The sequence below is a fragment of the Suncus etruscus genome, chromosome 16 (assembly GCF_024139225.1).
Source record: "Suncus etruscus isolate mSunEtr1 chromosome 16, mSunEtr1.pri.cur, whole genome shotgun sequence".
In the NCBI taxonomy this organism is placed as follows: Eukaryota; Metazoa; Chordata; class Mammalia; order Eulipotyphla; family Soricidae; genus Suncus; species Suncus etruscus.
Window position 1 is genome coordinate 46857043 of NC_064863.1, and position 18488 is coordinate 46875530.

Sequence of the window (18488 nt, forward strand, 5' to 3'; positions counted from 1 at the left end):
TCCTGAGTACAAAACCAGGAGTAATCTGAGCTCTGTTGGGTGTGGCCCAAAAGCAAACACCAAATTTGGTGGGGAAAAAGTTTATAGATCTAGAGGTTCAGATGATGGTTTGCATTTTTAGCAATGAAAAACAATTTTAATGGAAGGAGGTCTTTGGTGGGAGACTTGGAGTTTCCCAAGAGGTGCTGACTGGGGGAGGGGACTGGAGCTCAGTCTGGAGCACTTGGCTGAGTATTACAGGAAGTGGTCCCTGGAGCCCTCTAAACACCTCCTCAAGAGAAAAGTAAACTCCTGCCAACAAGTCAACTCTGTGATAGAGCGCGTGCCTTGTATATACTGTGGCCCTGGGTTTAATCCCTGGCTCCACGCACAAAATAAATCCAGAAAAAGCCTCTTTATATGTTTTGTCTTTTAAGAAAAATGTATGAGATAATTATATGCCATTTGGAATGTGTATTCCCCTTCGTGGAAAATCAACGCTTGCAAAATAATTCCACCCACAAAGTAATATTGCATCCATTGCTCTCAAGCTAAAATTTGGTTTTCTCTTGATCTGTAGATAGTATGAAAAATGTTTTCAGCTATTCTTACTTTCAGTTCCCAGGTCTATGAACAGAGATAGTCTTTTACCTTGTATTATTGTTCACAAAATGTCAGTGCCATCTCCAGAATGGATAGCTCTCGTGAGAAAATAAATCATGGAATTCCATTAGCATCATTGTGGGTGGAGGTTTCAAGGAGGCAGATTCCAGCCAGTGTGGGGGGCATGTTCTGATTACTAGAATGCCCAGAACTGGGAGGCTGGGTGTGTGCCAGCAGAGGTCAGGACTGCTGGGGGTGAGGATTTCTGCACTGGTGGGAACTTAGAGGGGCTGAATTTAATGCTGTTTAACTTCAAGAATCTGTAATTCAAGAAATGTCTCTGTAAACCAAAATAGCTCACTATTGATTTGTTCCTTCTGCCTGAAATGCCTCATTTCCTTTAGGCTTTTAATGCATTCTTCACCTTCTCTAGGCTAGAATCCTCAGTGTCTCTTGGGCAGCTTCCTTCAAATGATATGACTGTGGGAAAAGCAAAACAGGAAACAATGATCAGTTTTTTGACAATTTCATGTGACATTCTTTATGAGTTAAACATACTTAATATTGCCTTTTCCAAAGTGTATAAAATGTTATTATTTTCTTAAGAAGGAGAATTATCTTTGGCAATTAGGTTTGGAGGGCTCCAGGCCAAAACATATTATATAGAATTATTTCTCATGGGGCTTTCATGAACTTTTACTCTTTTTAATGTTCATATTTTGGGTATCTCCAAGAAGAGGGATATAGTTGCAATGTTGCCAAATTTCTTAGAACTATAAACCCTTCGTTTTCTTTTTCTTTTTCTTCTTTTTTTTATTCAAGAGCTTGTATTCTAAAGTGACCACTTATGAAACTTACAGCAGAGTGCTTTGCATAGTGAATTTATGTCATATGTACTGTAGCTCAGAGATAAGCATTGTAGTCCCATTAAAAATTGAGAAAGCTTGGGCCAAAGAGATAGTATAATGAATACCTTACTTGCAGCTGATCTGGGATCAATCCCAACATAGCATATGGTCCTGAGTACCCTATGGAGTGATCCCTGAATCAGGAGTCAGCCCTGAGCATCATCAAGTGTGCCTCTCCTCAAAAAAATAAATAAATAAATAAATAAATAAATAAATAAATAAATAAATAAATAAATAAATAAATAAATAAATAAGGGAGAAAACAAAGACTAGACTAAAGAGTGATTTTGCTGGCAAATTGCTGAGCCACTATTTAAACAGCCTGTTAATTTAAATATATTTAAATATATAAGCACTATTTCATGATTATTAAAATTATTTTTAAATACTTTTACTGTGACCACAGTGAATTACAAATCTTTAAAAATCTTTTAAAGTACATAGTGACAATGAATCAGGGCCATTCCCACCACCACCATTGTCCTCCCTCCATCCCTGTTCCCAGCATGCATCCCATATCTCTCTCCTTTGCCCCCCACGGACTGCTAGTGTAACTATTAAGAAGTCTATTCTTATAGTTGGTATGTATGTGTGTGTGTATGTGTTGCACTGCTAGACATTGAACACAGAACCTCATACATGCAAGATGGTATCTCAGTCATTTACTCTTCTGCTTCACCAAAGAAACTTCACAAAAGTTCTGCTGCCTTATCAGAGAACCCCTCACATGGTCCACTGATTCTAGTACTTACTCACTGAGCTTAGGCATCTCCTTGCTTTTAGGTGCCAGACTGAGAGAGACTACACTGTTTGCTTGTCCAGCTACAGGCTTCATGTAACCCAGCATTTACTATGTCTTGTCTAATGTCTCACTTTGTAGTAAGTGCCCATGGTTACATAGCAAAGTGGGCAGAGCTGCCTCTGGGACTGAGTCATCAGAAAAAGTTTTGGGGTGAGGAAGTTTTAACCTGGCTATATAGTGCCTGGAGCAACTACTCAAACAATTCTGATTGGACTGATAATTATACACCACTTCTCATCAACACCTATTGTGACTTGATATACCTATTGTGTATTTTCAGCTGCCTATACTATGCCAAGTACTTAGAAGGCATTGAACCATTGTTGATTCAGTGGCTAAATACTTCTCTTTCAGCCCTTTTGATTCTTCCCATTGTGCAAGTCAATCGATCAGTGTTCATCTACTTTATCTCCCAGTTTGACATTCTCCTGTCAAGAGGGATCATTGTTTTCTGACCTGCCAGAAAAAGAGAATCTCACAGTCATTGTAATGAAGTATATCACCAGTGAAATAACAGTGAAGTTCAGGCTCCCTGGTTTTCAAAGATGCCTTGAATCCCTAAACCTTGCAGCACACTGGACCCTGGTCTAATTCCTGGCCCCATGTATAGTCTAGACACCACCAGGAGTAAGTGATCCCTAAGCACAGAGTCAGGAATAAGTCCTGAGCACAGCTGAGTGTGACCTACTCTCACCCCCACCAAAAAAAAAAAAAAAAGTAAATTGCAAGAAAATTAAAGAACAGGCCTAAATACATTGGGAATGTGAGGGAAGTTAGTTAATAAATCAGTTATAGCAATTATTAGAGAGAGAATACAAATACACAGAAAGGCAAGAATACGTGGGATAAGTCATGTAACTTTAATAAGCTAGCTCCTTCATCTGTGATATGGAAATAATATTTCCCAGGATCATTATGAGAAAAATAATGCATGTGTCACTATTTTGTCTGCTATAAAGCCGTGCTTTACATATGCAGGGTAATATTACCATTGAGATAAAGAGACTGTTCATAACACTTTGCTCTTTCCAGAGCACAGATCAACACTAAATTAATTCAGATGATCATTAAAGAGGTTTATGAAAAAGTCTTTTAGTGTACAGTGCAAGTCAGGGGTGGAAACCAGCAGATTCCCTACTGAACTTGGGGGCATATTAGGTGCTTATTTATCCTGTGTGATGTAGACATAAGACTGAGCTAGAGGGAGTTGGAGTAAATGATTCTTTGATTTCCAGTTCTCAGAGTCTGCATCTTAAAATTCTACAGAGACTGGCACACATCACAAAGAACAATAACAACCAGTGCTGGTGGGGATGTGGGGAGAAAGGAACTCTCATTCACTGCTGGTGGGAATGCTGTCTAGTCCAGCCTTTATGGAAAAAAATGTGGATATTCCTCAAAAAGCTAGAAATTGAGCTCCTGTATGATCCAGGAATACCATTCTTAGTGAAATACCCTAGGAATACAAAAACATAATACAAAAATGCCCTCTGTACTCTTATCCATTGCAGCACTATTTGCAGTAGTCAAAATCTAGTGATACATCTACACAATGGAATACTATGCAGCCATTAGGAAAAGTGAAATATGAAATTTGCCTCTATATATGGACATGGAGACTGTTATGATGAGTGAAATGAGTCAGAAGGAGAGAGATAACACAGAAGAGTCTCAATCATCTGTGGTATTTAAGAAAAATAAAAGACAGTATGGTAATAATACCCAGAGACAATAGAGATGAGGACCTGAAAGACCATGATATGAAGAAAGTGGTGAGCACAGTTAGAGAAAGAACTAACAACTGCCAGGACAATGATAGTGAGAGAGAAATAGAATGCCTTCCTCAAAGACAGGCAGGGGGTGGGGAGGAGGAAAATGGGGGACACTGTTGGTGGGAAAGTTGCACTGGTGAAGGCAGGATGTACATTTTATGACTGAAACCTAACTACAAACAATTCTATAACCATGGTGCTTAAAGAGTTCACTAAAAAAAAGATAAATAAACTTTTTTCCTCTCCCTTGGCTTTTCAATGATACATCCTATTTCTGTGGTAATCATTAAGTAATTTGATACTCTATCATATATTTTCCTATATGATGGATGAGTCTCCAAAAGCTACAAACTCTAATCTGACTCCAGCCTCTTCCAGCATCTCTCTCATTTGTTTAATGAGGATTGTTAACTGCACTTTAGCGTCACATTTCAATGAGACACCCGGATCTGTTTAGGAAGAAAACTGCTGATCAATTGCAATTGCCCCTGTTGTCATGGAAACAAGCTGCATTGGGACTATAATTATATTTCCTTATTCCTGAAGTGAATCCCTAATCATTGGGATGGTAATTACCCAATATCTATGGTTCCAAATTACATGATGCTTGTCCAAAAAAAAAAAAAAAAAAGACAAAGGGAGAAGGAGTAGGGGGTTGGTCTGAGACATGTGTTAACCATGCAGCTGCAGACAGCCTTCTCCTTTTGTGGATATAGAGAATTTCCCTCTGACAGCTCTTCCTTTAAGGTTAGGTACTGTTAGCAGGTCCTAGATTATGCTTAAATGCTTACAGTTGAGGCCGGAGAGATAGCACTGCAGCATTTGCCTTGCAAGCAGCCAATCCAGGACCTAAGGTGGTTGGTTCAAATCCCGGTGTCCCATATGGTCCCCTGTGCCTGCCAGGAGCTATTTCTGAGCAGACAGCCAGGAGTAACCCTTGAGCACCACCAGGTGTGGCCCAAAAACCAAATAAAATAAAATGCTTACAGTTGAGGCTAAGAGGATATATATCAAGTAGAATGAGTTCAGCTCTCACAGATAGTACAACTAGTGTCTTTAACAACAGTGAAAAATCTATTAGCTGATGTTTCTGAGGTTCCAGAATTCTTGAAGGAAGCATTTCTGCTCCATTCTCAAGAGCCTGTTATTATTCCTTCTTTATCTTTCCTTAGTAAGGGGTCACTCCTGGCAGTGCTTGGGGGCATATGCAGTGCTAGAACTTTGAACCAGGCTACATATAAGGCAAGCATCTTGTTCCCCTGGCTATCCCTCCAGATCTCCATTTTTTCCTTTTCAATCTCTGTTGGTTTTGTTTGTTTGTTTGTTTGTTTGTTTTTGGCTTTGGGGCCACACCCAGCAGCACTCAGAGTTTATTCCTGGCTCTGTGCTCTGAAATCGCTCCTGGCAGGCTCTGGGGACCATATGGAATGCCAGGAATTGAACCCTGGTCTGTCCTGTGTTGGCTGCATGTAAGGCAAACACCTTACCACTGTGCTATCTCTCCAGCCCATCCTCTGTTGTTTTAATATAAAATATATATATTCTTTTTTTTTTATTTTGGGCCACACCCAGTGATGCTCAGGGGTTATTCCTCACTCTGCATTCAGAAATTGCTCCTGGCTTGGGGGACCATATGGGACGCCAGGAGATTGAACCATGGTATGTCCTAGGTTAGCTATGTGCAAAGCAAATGCCCTTCCACTTGTGCCACTGCTTTGGCCCCTAAAATAGACATTCTCTATATATTCTAATGTCTTACTATTGCAGTCCTGTTTTTAGATAAGGAAACAGCTATGTTCAATTGTTCTGGTCAGTGGGATAGCCAGAGGTCCAAAGTAAGTATACTGGCTTGAGTTCAAGTGTTAAATCTATACAGTACATCTGTCCCACTTCATAAAACCAGAGTAGTTTCAGGTTGTATTGTGAAGATCCTTCCATTCTGAGCCACCATTATGGCGGCGTCTTAGTAGGAGTTTGGCAGAAAGAAATCACTCGTGGTTTCTGAGCTGGCAAATTAGTTGTATCAAGATTAATGTAAGGTCTGATAGGAAGCAAAATTGGAGAGGGCTTGGGCTCACAGTCAAGTACAGATGGCAAATGATTACAGCAGGCTAGAGGTGAAACCAGGCCAGAAGGACAGTTATACTCTCATTGGCAATTCAGCTGCCCCAGAGCTATCCCCACTATGTGTAATGGGTCTCACCCACATTTGTTTTATTCAAGCAGAATCTCTGAGTCTCTATTGCCTGCCCTGGTTGGAGTGATGGGCCAATATTCAGCTTACTCTTTGGAGGCCCAAGAAATCTAAAACTCTTTCTAGTACAGTGAAGTCTGTTTACATGCTTAAAATAGAGGCAACTTTTGCTTTTAGTTTGGGGACCACACCTCTTAGTGCTCAGAGGCTATTTCTCACTCTGTGCTCAAGGATTACTCCTTGAGAGTTTGGGGGTCCATATGTGGTGCTGGAGATAGAACCTGGGTCAACTGTGCAAGACAAGTGACTTAACCCTGTACTATTTCCCCACCTATGTGACATCATTTTAAAGCTCATAAAAATACAAAAAATTTTTTTCTTTCTTTTGGGGCTTCCTAAGTAGTGTTCATGGACCTCCAGGGCTGTGCCCTGTGATACTCTCTGCAACCAGGGTTTTGCTATATGGAAGGCAGGTGTCTTCAATCCTGTTCTCTCTCCAGCCTCGGAATCAAGCTTCTGAGCAGATGTGTGGTTTTCGTTTTGGCATAGCAAATTCATATATTTCAGATAACAGTGGGATAACCCATTCTGGCCTCAGCTGAGTTTTCTAAATCTTTCACTACGTTAAACAAGGAAACAGGCCTTTTTAAACAGCCCCATGTTTGAGTCTATGTACTGTGAAAGTGGGCCCAAGAGAATGATAGCATTTACTTTTAAGTAGCCTTGTTGAGCTACTGGATAGAATTATGACTTCCAGTCCAGTCATCTCTGGGAAAATGAAAGAGAATGGGGTGGAGAGAAACAGTAGCATCCTCCTGTATCTTCTAAACTCATAATGGCTTGTGTCAAGGGGCTTAATGGTAATAAAACATAAGTAGAACTAAATGGTCCTTCATGCTAATAAACACAATCTCTCTCCCCCCCTCTCTCTCCCTCTCTCTCTCTCTCTCTCTCTCTCTCCCCCCCCCAACAACAATGCTCAGGGGTTACTATTGGCTCTGCACTCAGAAATCACTGAGTCACTCCTCAGTGACCTCTGATGAGGCTCTGGGGACCATATGGGATGCTGGGGATTGAACCCATGTTGGCCACATGCAAGGCAAATGCCCTACCCATTGTACTATGGCTCTGGCCCATACACCTTCTTTTAGACATGATGCAACCTAAGGGGCCAATAAAGTGGCTCAAAGGCAAAGAAAACATTTACTTGCTTTGCCTTGTGAAGCTATGGGTTCTGTACCCCAGTGTATAAAAAGAAGAAAGGAGTGTTCACTTTGGCAGCACATATACTAAAATTGGAACCATGCAGAAAAGATTAGCATGGCCCCTGCTCAAGGATGACACACAAATTTGTGAAGTGCTCCATATTAAAAAAGTAAATAAAAAAGAAGAAAAGAGAAAGAAAATAAGAGAGATGAAACCTGTTATAAGCTTCTGCTTTCCAGTTACATGTGCTTTTGATTGTGTTTAAATCTCCTGGCATGGCAAGGAGGAGGCCACCTCCTACCCAAGATCTGTGAATCAGATCCTAGGATCAGTTGAACAAGCATTGCCTCTTAGAATTTCTTGTGATTATAGATAAACATTAGGAAATTCTCTCCAATCCTTATCCTAGCTCTCCTGATTTCCCTACTCTTCTTCCCACCTCTCTGCTCTTCCTTCTGCTTTTGCTTCTTCGGTCCTATAAAACCTGCTAAATTCTACTTTTGCGACTTCCGTCCTATAAAATTTGCCACATTGTGTTGAAGATATGGAAATGATAACAAGTCTTCTGTATGCTAGAAGGATTTAAGAACATATTTGCTATTCTGGCCCTGTCTATGCAAAGCTTTGGAGTTATAATGCTACATTTGTTTACTTTAAATTTACATGTGTATTAATTTGGCAGCTTTGGGGACATATATGGTGGAACTCAAGGGCAACTCCCAGATCTGTACTCAGGGATCATTACTGGCCATGCTCCAGGGACCATGTGATGATGCTGGGAATTCAAGAAGGTTCAACTGTATGCAAAGCAAGTGCATTCACCTCTGAAATATCTCTCTGGTCCTGTTCTCTTTTTTTTTTTTTTCCTTTTGTTTTTGAACCACACATGATAGTGCTCATGGCTTACTCCTGACTCTGTGCTGAGGCAGTACTTGGGGAACTATATGGTTGCCAAGTTGACAGCTTGCAAGGCAAATGCTCTACCTGCTGTATTATCATTCTGACCCCCAGCACTTTAAAAATCTCTCTTCTTCTTCTTCTTTTTTTTTTTTTTTTTTTTTTTTTTTGGTTTTTGGGCCACACCCGGCATTGCTCAGGGGTTACTCCTGGCTGTCTGCTCAGAAATAGCTCCTGGCAGGCACGGGGGGGGGGGGGGGGGGGCGTATGGGACACCGGGATTCGAACCAACCACCTTTGGTCCGGGATCGGCTGCTGTGCTATCTCTCCGAGAAAAATCTTCTCTCTTCTTTTTGAGGGGATGGGCCATATCCAGTGGTACTCAGGCTCAGAAATCACTCCTGGCAGGCTCAGGGGACCATATGGAATGCCGGGGATCAAACCTATGCCTAGCTATGGGGAATGGGTGTGGGGAATAATACTGAATGGGTATAGATGGGAATGCTATTAAATGTGTACAGATACTGTAAGGGAAAATGGAAGAGTTTGAGAGATGAACTGAAAGGTAGTTGTTCAACAATGTGAATTTAAGTGCTGGAGAAGTAAAGGCACATGCCTTGTGTGCATGACCCTGGCTCAAGCCCTGACACCACATACATTACCTTGAGCCCCACCAGGAGTGATCACTGTCCCCACCAAAAGAGACAATAATAAAACTCTTTTTTTATTTTTTATTTTTGGTTTTAGGGTCACATCCAGCAGCACTTAGGGGTTACTCCTGGCTCTATGCTCAGAAATAGCTCCTGGCAGGCTCAGGGGACCATATGAGATGCCAGGATTTAAACTGCCATTCTTCTGCATGCAAAGCAAGTGCCATGCTATCTCTCCGGCCCCAATAATAAAACTCTTACTTAGAAAATTATGAAGCATAGCCTACCAGCGCAATAGGAATGATGGAGTTTTGTGGGAACTGCTGGTCTTTGTGGTTTTATTTGTGTTGAGTCTGCAGGGACAGCCTTGCAGCAGGCTCACTCTATAGCCTGAGACCTGTGGGAAGAAAAAGAAATGCCCTGCTGGAGTCAGATAAATAGGTATTAAAAATGATTTTTGGCCCAAAGAGTATCCTCAAGCTGTTCTACCAGCTGTGTCATTAGAAAGACAGCCACAGGATTCAAGGAAAAGGTGAGGAAAGAGCAAATGCTGGTCTTTAGGAGCTGATTCAAAGTCTTGTGTTTAGCTGTTTGGAACCTGAACCTCTGCCATTAACAATATTAATGTCAATAGCAACAAAGTTAGGATGGAGGACTTGGGAGAGAGCTCAAGTGGCAAAGTACATGCCTAGCTTTTTTAAGGCTCAGAGGTTGATCCACAGCATTGCATAGTGGTGATCAATGGGTGTAAACAGGTGACCCCAAGCACACTCAGATATGACCCCTAAAAACTTTTAGAAAAACCAAGGTAGGGGCTGGAGAGATAGCATGGAAGTAAGGCATTTGCCTTCCATGCAGAAGGTCAGTGGTTCAAATCCTGGCATCTCATATGGTCCCCTGAGCCTGCCAGGAGCAATTTCTGAGCATAGAGCCAGGAGTAATCCCTGAGCGCTGCTGTGTGTGACCCAAAAAACAAACAAAAAAGAAAAAGGAAAAAAAAAAGAAAAACCAAGGTAGCAATATTGAAATATTGAAACAAGGGTTACCACATATCAGTTATGTCCCTTTCTGTACAGAGATCCCAGAAACTTGTGTTCTTTGGAACCTGCAAGGCAGAAGGGACCATTTCTCCCATCTATGAGTCAGGATGGGTGTCCTCTCTGAGCTTATGAAAACTATTCCTCAGAAAGTGCTTTTCTTTCTAGAGATGCATCTGACCATGCTATGCGTAGAGTTCTGGTCTTGTTTACATTCAGAAGACTATTTAATGACCTTAGCTCAGACTTCGATTAGGACTTTAATTCTGGTCTAATTTAGGGGACTTTCTGAAGTCTGCTGAAGGGTGCAAAGATTATGGAGTGTTCTAAGCCTCAGAAGTGAAGATTCCTAAATAGCAGATCCCTTCCACTTAAGTAGACAGAATGAGAAGAATAGTGGCTGCTAGAGGCCTAGATGCCCTGTCCACTCATTATACAAGGGATTGTGCGCAACCTCTTCACTGTCAAGAAGAAATCTAGAGAACAGTAGTACAATCTAGAACAAAGAAATCAGAGATTATTGCTAAGACTTAATTCTTGATCAGTGCCTCCTCCACCTCCCATTAATTCCTCACTGTTCACAAGTTAAGCACAGTGACCCCACCAAGAATTCTTCGCTCATCAAAACCAAATTTCAAGCTGAGAACTCCACTGGAAGCCTTTTCTGTTTCAATTGCAGCCCAGATTCCAACTCTGGAACTTAGGGCATGGATTTATTTTTATTATTGTTTTGTTATGTTGTTGTCTATTGTGTCTATTTGTTTTCACCCACTTAATGGCCCACAACTTTCCCATTCAGAGAGAAGGAAGTTATCTACATATATTATGTATGGTTAATACCAATATGCAAATAAATAAAATACACTTAAGAATGGTACCTACCCCACAACCTACAATCGCTGCTCTTCCATACTTATGGAAAACCTGACAGCCATAGCCACATCCCACAGCCATCACCAGGCCTGTTCATTGACCAGGTCCAAAGGCTCATTTATTCTTGAAAGAGATGTAAACCAAGTTGCAAAATATCATAGTGCACTGTGAAAACAATACACAGCTGAAAACCGGACACTCTCAGGAGGAGGGAGAGCCATGTCCCAGCCCTATAAAAGATTCAGCAGTTGCAGCCACAATTTATAATTGCCACCACACCAGTGGCCCAACTCCATAGCTTTACCATTGATCTCCCTGGCAACTACAGACAAATCCCACAGTGCCCCCTCCATGTTAGCCATAGAACTTGGAATTCCTGGACACCTCCAAATTTTTCAATACTGATGTCCCAGTAGGAACACACCAAATTAGATGTCAAAGTAGCACAGAAGCCACCTAAGGTTAACAAACAAAACCAATAATAGAATGATCAGTTAGGCACAAGCAGCTTAGTAAAACTTCAGTAACTTAACCACCCATTGTGAGATATAATAATTTTCATAGCTTTACTTTTGCTATATTTTTTGATAATTCCATTACCACTCAGTTGTAAACAAGCAATATAAAGTAAAGTATTTTATGTCTGTCAAGGGAGCAGGCAATTGGGATGGGTGGAATTTGAGGACTGTACTACCCCAGTGGTAGGATTGATGCTAAAAAACGGAATAGCAGAAACAAATGTATTATGGGCAACTTATAAATCACAGTATTAAAATAGAGTAATACAAACAAATACAAAAAAATAAAGTAACAGAGGCTGGAAAGATAGCATGGAGGTAGAGTGTTTGCCTTGCATGCAAGACAGTGGTTTGAATCCCAGCATTCCATATGGTCCCCTGAGCCTGCCAGGTGTGATTACTGAGCGTAGAGCCAGGAGTAACCCCTGAGCGCTGCCAGGTGTGACCCAAAACCCAAAAAATTAATTAATTAATTAATTAATTAAATAAAGTAATAAAATAATTTTTTAAATGGTGCCTGCCACATAAGACTTAAAATTACATAATAAAAAGATTTAGATAGTGCATTAGAGTATATTAATAAGATACTTAAATAATTTCTTTACTAAACCAGTTATTAAAGTATATTAATAAGATACTCAAATGTATGGCTCAAAACCCTCGATAAGTAAATAAATAAAATCAGCTTAATAGTGGTTTCTACTACATAAGGTTTAAATATATAGCAAAAAGGCTTAGGTAGTATATTAATTTTAGTATTTTAATAATGTATATTAATAAGGTTTAAACATTATATAGTAAAGGATTTAGATGTATATTAAATAGGCTAGCTACTATGCAAGGAATGTAGCAAGTGCTTGATAAAATTTAGCCAGTTAACTTGCCACTGTTCATTTTAATTATCAGTAGTACTATTCCTTTTCTTGATTTTTTTTTATATTATCTGGAAAGGGGGAATGGGAATTAAATCCAAGTTGACAAAAAGGACTAGTGGAAGCTAAAAGAGCAGAAAAATGCCCTTTTGTAACCTATCTGGAAAAAAAATGAGGTTGGGGGACCCCATGATCTTGGTAAGTTTGACTTTGAACTTGGGACAGTCACAGCCTAGCACTGATGGTACATACACAACTGTGTAGCCTTGGCAAACTTGTTTCAGACAACTAGAATGGAATCGTGTACAAATATGCTTAAGATACTTGAGAAAGGAAGCGGACTGCCTCTTTCTCCCATCTGTGCCATAGCTAGGCACCTGGGAAAGAATTTTCAGAAATATTTAAATTTGATTCTGTAACTTTGTTTTTATTTTGTTTGGGGTGTGAGGGGCCACACCTGAGAGTGCACAGGAGTTGCTTCTGGCTCTGAGTTGAAGAGTAAGCCCTGAAGGTGATAAGGCAGTGGGAGGGGGCATAATATATGGTGCTGAAATTCTAACTGGGGTCGATAGAATGCAAGGCAAATAAATGCCTTAATCCCTGTACTGTCTCTGACATTGGTTCCATAACTTTGTTTTTTGTTTTGTTTTGTTTTGTTTTGTTGGGCCACACACCCAGCAGCACTCAGGGGTTACTCCTGGCTCTGTGCTCAGAAGTTGCTCCTGGCAGGCTCAGGGGACCATATGGGATGCCTGGGATTGAACCCGGGTTCATCCTGGTTTGGCTGCATGCACGGCAAATGCCCTACTGCTGTGCTATCACTCTGGCCCTTGATTCCATAACTTTGAATTAAAAGTTTATTCCAGAGTATCTTTAAGGAGCACCTAGAGTTTTCTAAGATAGGTCAGAGAAACCCTGAGAACAGAGGGAGAATGATGTTTCATTTCCCTTCCTGTTTCTTAGAGCAATGCCACAGATTTTGCAGAGTGGGTGGTCACTGTGTAGGGTCTTGCTCATTATTCCAGCTCATCAGTGTTTGCAATGTCACCAGCCCATATGGCATCGCATCCTGTCTCCCCCTCCCACTGACACCCCCGGTGCACCTGGTGTCCTGCCTGGGAAGGAATCTTCCAACATCTTCTGCCATTTAAAAACCGGGTTCTCTAAAGTGGGATTCTCTCCAGTGGGTCTGAATCCAGCAATTCATGCTGCTGTTTGTTTGGGTCACTTTAGATAGGGTAATTGGCCCCCAACTTTCAGCTGCAACAAGATATTGGTGCCAAGATCATAAAAGGAAAGCTATCATCACAGAGTTTTCTTCAGTGTTGGAGTGCTAGGGGTGGCAGTGATGATTGCTTGAGCTCATGGGCCAGAGGCCCCACTTTGTGACGTAGATTCCCAATCATCAGCTCCCATCATAGACATTTCTTTTCCTTTTACCAGGCTGCCTATAATTTGGCAAATTGGATGATATCATTAGGTAATCAGTGTTCTCAACCAGTCTAGACATGGTTGAACCCTGTCTGCTCCTTTTCTATAACTCATTTCAGAAGCACTTCCTATTGGCTTTCCCTCCCTGCTCCCTCTTCTGTTCCTTCATTTTCTGGGAAGGGGAGAAGGGGAATTAGCCCCAGGGGTAGGGGTGTCTGTCTAGCATGGAAATGTGCCTCCCAGAGAATGTGGGATAACGTCCATCCCTAGGAGCAGCCCTGATGTCTGTTACTTCTGGTGATGAGAGAACCTCCAAGGCATCTTTGGTTTCTGCTGCTGCCTCTGCCTGTACTTGTCTGACCTTTCCCTCACTCTGTCAAATATAAAAAATCTAATCCAAGGAGGACAATCCTTAGCCACAAGTGTTTATTTATTGTTTTTACTTAACCTTGAAAAAAATTTCTGGTTCTTTTGGCCATACTCAGTGGCTCAGTACTCAGGGCTTACTCCTAGTGGGACCATATAGGATGCTGGGGATCAAACTCAGGTCAGCTGTGTGTGTGTGAGGAAAGTGCCCTACCAGCTGTACTATCTGTGACCCCCTAACAGTTTAATTTTTGTGTTGAATAAAAAAAATATAGGGGCTGAGGATATTGAGCAGAGGATAGGGTGTTTGTCTTGCACACCATCAACCTAGTTTGATCCCCGGCAACCCATAAGGTTCTCCAAGGACCACCAGGAGTAATTCCTGAGTGCAGAGCCAGGAGTAACCCCAGAGCATTTCCTGGTGTGGCCCTAAAAACAAATTAAGATAATTAAAAAACAGATAGGCACCAAAGAGATAGTACAGAATTTAAAGGGTTTGGTCCCTGGCACCCCATATGGTCCCCCCAAACCCTTTCAGAATTGGTACCTGAGAGAGAGCCAGGAGTAATCCCTAAGAACCTCCCCCAGTCAGGTTAAATCAAGATTAGATCCCCCATCCTATAATTCCTTGTCATAGTCCTTATCCTTGAAAATTGCTCAAGCACCTGTGAGAGCCACCCTAACACTAGTCCCCCCTTTTCTTAATTTCCAAAGTATTCGTAGTGTCCCTCTGGCATGCTAGTTCTTTCTGGTCTTGACTAGATGAATATCCATATAACTACCTGAGTGTGATATGAAAAACATCTGCTCCAAGAGCCTCAAAAATACATAGAAAGTGTGGCTGACCAGTCTTAGGAGAGGAAAAGGGAGGTAACTGTGTTATCTCCTCCTCTAGACAAGACAGCTGCTGTGCCTTCTTTCTGGCCCTCCACAGACTAATGCTCCAGTGGTCTCTGTGAGTTGCTCGAAATGCTGACTTGGAGACATCCTCCCCAATTCCTGTGGGACCTTTGTGGTTTCCAAAGGTCCTTGAATGACCCTTGAAGAATAAAGCACAGACAGGGAGATTTGCCTCATCAAAAAGCATGGGAAATGCTTTGCTGGAAGAAATCTTGTCATCCTAATAAAACGAAGCATTTGTTTTGTCATTTGCATTCCAGGTCCTTCACCTATTCTATGGGAACTCGGGCATTCTCTCATGACAGTATTTTTATCCCTGATGGGGGAGCAGAAAGTGAGCAAACAGTTCAAGCAATGTCACAGGAGAACATCCTGGGCAAAGTCAAAACTCTTCAGGTAAGGCAGGTGGGAGGCCAAGAGCCACTGGAAGGAGTGAAGGGTGTTGGGTGCGGGGGCGGTGGGAACTCTGCAGTGTGACCTAAGGGAATGGATTTAGAGTAGTTTCTGGGGGTTTTGCTTTCTGGAACCTGAATCTGTTGTTCCCCTTTTTATAGTACACTTCTTCTTCTCTAAAATCATCCCCACATTTATAGTGACCATCACCAGGGTGGGAACCTTAGAGAAGCTGCAGGGCTGGGATGGGAGGAAAGAACTCCTCACTCTCACTGTTGTTTCTGAACCTAATCCTCCTCTGAGCCACCTTGTCTCCAAGGCATGGCCTGAACTCTTTAACCATCCTGCTAGTTCCATAGTCACTGCAAAGTTGTTTGGCTTTCTCCAGGAAGTTGACTGGGGGAGGAAAGTAGCTCAATGTAATAAAATGATTTTTCTTTAGGTGTCACAGGAGTCTCAGGGCATGTAGAAGAGATGGAATTGGGCGGTGTGGGCAAAACATCTCATGTATTATGAAGAGGGAGAGGGGCTTTCCCCAAATCCTCAGTATAATTCACTGAGAGAAGTCAGGACTTCTGACTCAGGGGAACTCACAGTCCATCCAGATTCTGAACATGGCGGATTTTGAGTTTCCATCTCTAAATCTGAAACATTGAGTGAATAAATGAATGAATGAGTGATTGAGGAAAAAGAGAGGAATGGCTGGCTTGAGTAACTCCTAACACTGGGAAGTGTTGTATTCAAAGACAACTGTTTATTTTTTTGCTTCTACTGAACACTGGCTTTGTCTCTGGTTTGACCAGCTCGTCCACACATTCAGCCAAGAACAGCATCTGGCAAGCTGGACAAAGAAGTAACACCCTGGATCCACACCTGATCTAGCCTAAATCTTTCTAGCCCCTGAAACCCCAGCAGAAGATCAGAGTCCTGCCCTCAGAGCTAACCTGAGCACTTCTTTTAAACTCCCTGTACAATCTGACGGCCATCCTTAGTTCTAGCTCTTGTGGGTGTTGCTGTCATGTTCTGTAGATTCAGAAGGCAGGTTTTCAATGTCATAGGCTGGAGTCCAGGGAAAAAGTGCTGACCATCAAAATCCAAACACACTGCCTCCTTCTCTCTCTTCTTCTTTTGGCTTCCTGAGGAGTTCTGATATGCTGAGCCCTGCTATTGACATAATAAAACATATTGACATAAAAAAATCCCTCCTTTCTAAGAGGAGGGATTTAAAATTTCAGTCCATGAAATGGCCCTGTTTACAGGGGTGTTCAAGAAGCTCGTGAAAATGATTTATATTAAAGAATAAAAATGATTAGTGTGTTGTCTTAACTGTTATCTGCTCTGCAACATCCTACCACTTGCTTTTGCCACTCCAAGAAGTGGATTTGGAGTTTTCAATAATATATTATTTATGCAACATTGAAAATACAGAAACTAAAAAAAAAAGAGTTCCTGCTATTTCTATTCCCTGTAAGTCATGATTTTAAGGAATCTGGTCTCATCATTAATAAAAGGTCAGCATCTAACTTCCCTGAAGGCAATTTTATTAGCCTAGGAATTCCCTGAGTCAGGCAGAAATTGTGTGAGAAAGCTAACGTCATGTAAGGAGAGCAGGATAAACTAATTGGAATGCATTACTTTGACACTATCTGTGCTGGCAAGATCTGCAGAATTTTGTTTCCACTGCAGGAATTCACAGCTTCCTTATAGCTCTAGAATTGAGTTGTTGACGTTTTATTATAAAATGAAAGTTTTTGCTCTTCGTGGAGGGACATGGGAACCATTATCATAGAAAATGTAATTTTTGGAGTGATCTGAGAAATAACTGTATCACCCCCAAAAGAATGTGCTTTATTTTTCAGTCGACTAAGCAGTATGTTCCTGGTAAGTCATAGAAACAGTAGTGAACTTTATGAACTTGCATGAATGCTTTGCACTTTTCCATGACAACATTATGCGGGCATTGATGCTTAGCAAGCACCATACAAGACCGCCCTCTCGTAGATGCCAGCATGGAATGAGGGTGTTTAGTTACACCAGAAGCATGTATGTTTCTGTATGTCTGAAATTGTCTTTGTGCACATATGTTTCTTTAAAATATAAAGAAGTGGGTAATATTTATTAATAATAGACACATTCTAGCAAGCCTATGTCATTATTATGAGGTTATTCTTTAGAAATGAAATTTCTATTGAAATGCCATTTAAAAAAAAGTCTTCGACTTAAACTTCCCAATCCAAAGAAACCACGCCTGTGATAACTGCATTGGGAAAAAATTGCCCTCTAGTGTCCACTCATGGTCATCTCACCTAAACTGTCCCTCAGTTGTCCAAGTGGCCCTTTGTATCTCTCCACAAAGCACAGAATGACCGAATGCAACATAAATGAGCCTATACTTTTGGGAGCAAAAGGAATCTACTAGCAGCCAAATTCTGTGTCGAGTAACTGAGTTTTTAAAAGAAAAATCACATTTCCCCCTAATTATAAAAAGGAGGGCCCTGAGAGATAGCTCAGTGGGCTGAGTGCATGATTTGCATGCGGCAGATTAAAACTCAAAGCCCAAATAGTCCCTGGAACAAGCATCTCTGGGACAGACCCCCAAGTAACAAGCTAGTATGTGGCTCTCAGACAAACAAGTGATACATCTGCAGAGATCAAATGTTAGTTGACAAGACATAATAAGGAACAGTGATCTCCCTAAGAACTCTGCCCATGCCACTCAGCTCTTCTTTGAGCACTGGATGAAATATAAAGCCATACCAGGTCATCTGGCCTTAGACATAGTTACTTCCCTGCTCTCCAGATGGTTGATGAGCTCAGAGGCACTTCCAGTTCTTGAGACTTGCCATCTCTGCAGAATCACACTTCACCTGCTTTAGCTCCCAGTGGCTCTGTGGACATCACACTTAGTTGTGTCTAAACTAAAAACTCTTTGACCCAGAGCAAGGGCCAGGGAAGGTTGTAACCAGACTGTGACATACATAACCAGCTTCTGAAGGCAATCTCAAGTACCACAATCATTGTTAGAATGATACCACTCCTTTGTCAGGAAATGCTAGTTTGGTTGTCTGAGGAGAGCACATCAGAAGG

General features: G+C 41.5%; 1 protein-coding gene and 1 non-coding gene across 5 annotated transcripts in view; both read left to right on the forward strand.

Annotated features, from left to right (window-relative positions):
• Positions 1 to 18488, forward strand: part of CRACD (capping protein inhibiting regulator of actin dynamics) — a 257979-nt gene that overhangs the window by 209375 nt on the left and 30116 nt on the right. For 3 of the 4 annotated variants that reach the window (XM_049789931.1, XM_049789934.1, XM_049789932.1), the window contains one exon: positions 15269 to 15404. In XM_049789931.1, the coding sequence (XP_049645888.1) occupies positions 15285 to 15404 (120 nt within the window). In that variant the 5' untranslated portion in view covers positions 15269 to 15284. Of the gene's footprint in view, positions 1 to 15268; positions 15405 to 17260; positions 17283 to 18488 lie in introns of those variants that run through there. The other variant, XM_049789933.1, reaches the window with a different exon arrangement.
• On the forward strand, positions 7524 to 7630 carry LOC126033078 (U6 spliceosomal RNA). The gene has a single exon (XR_007504235.1). It is a non-coding gene; the product is annotated as a U6 spliceosomal RNA (small nuclear RNA).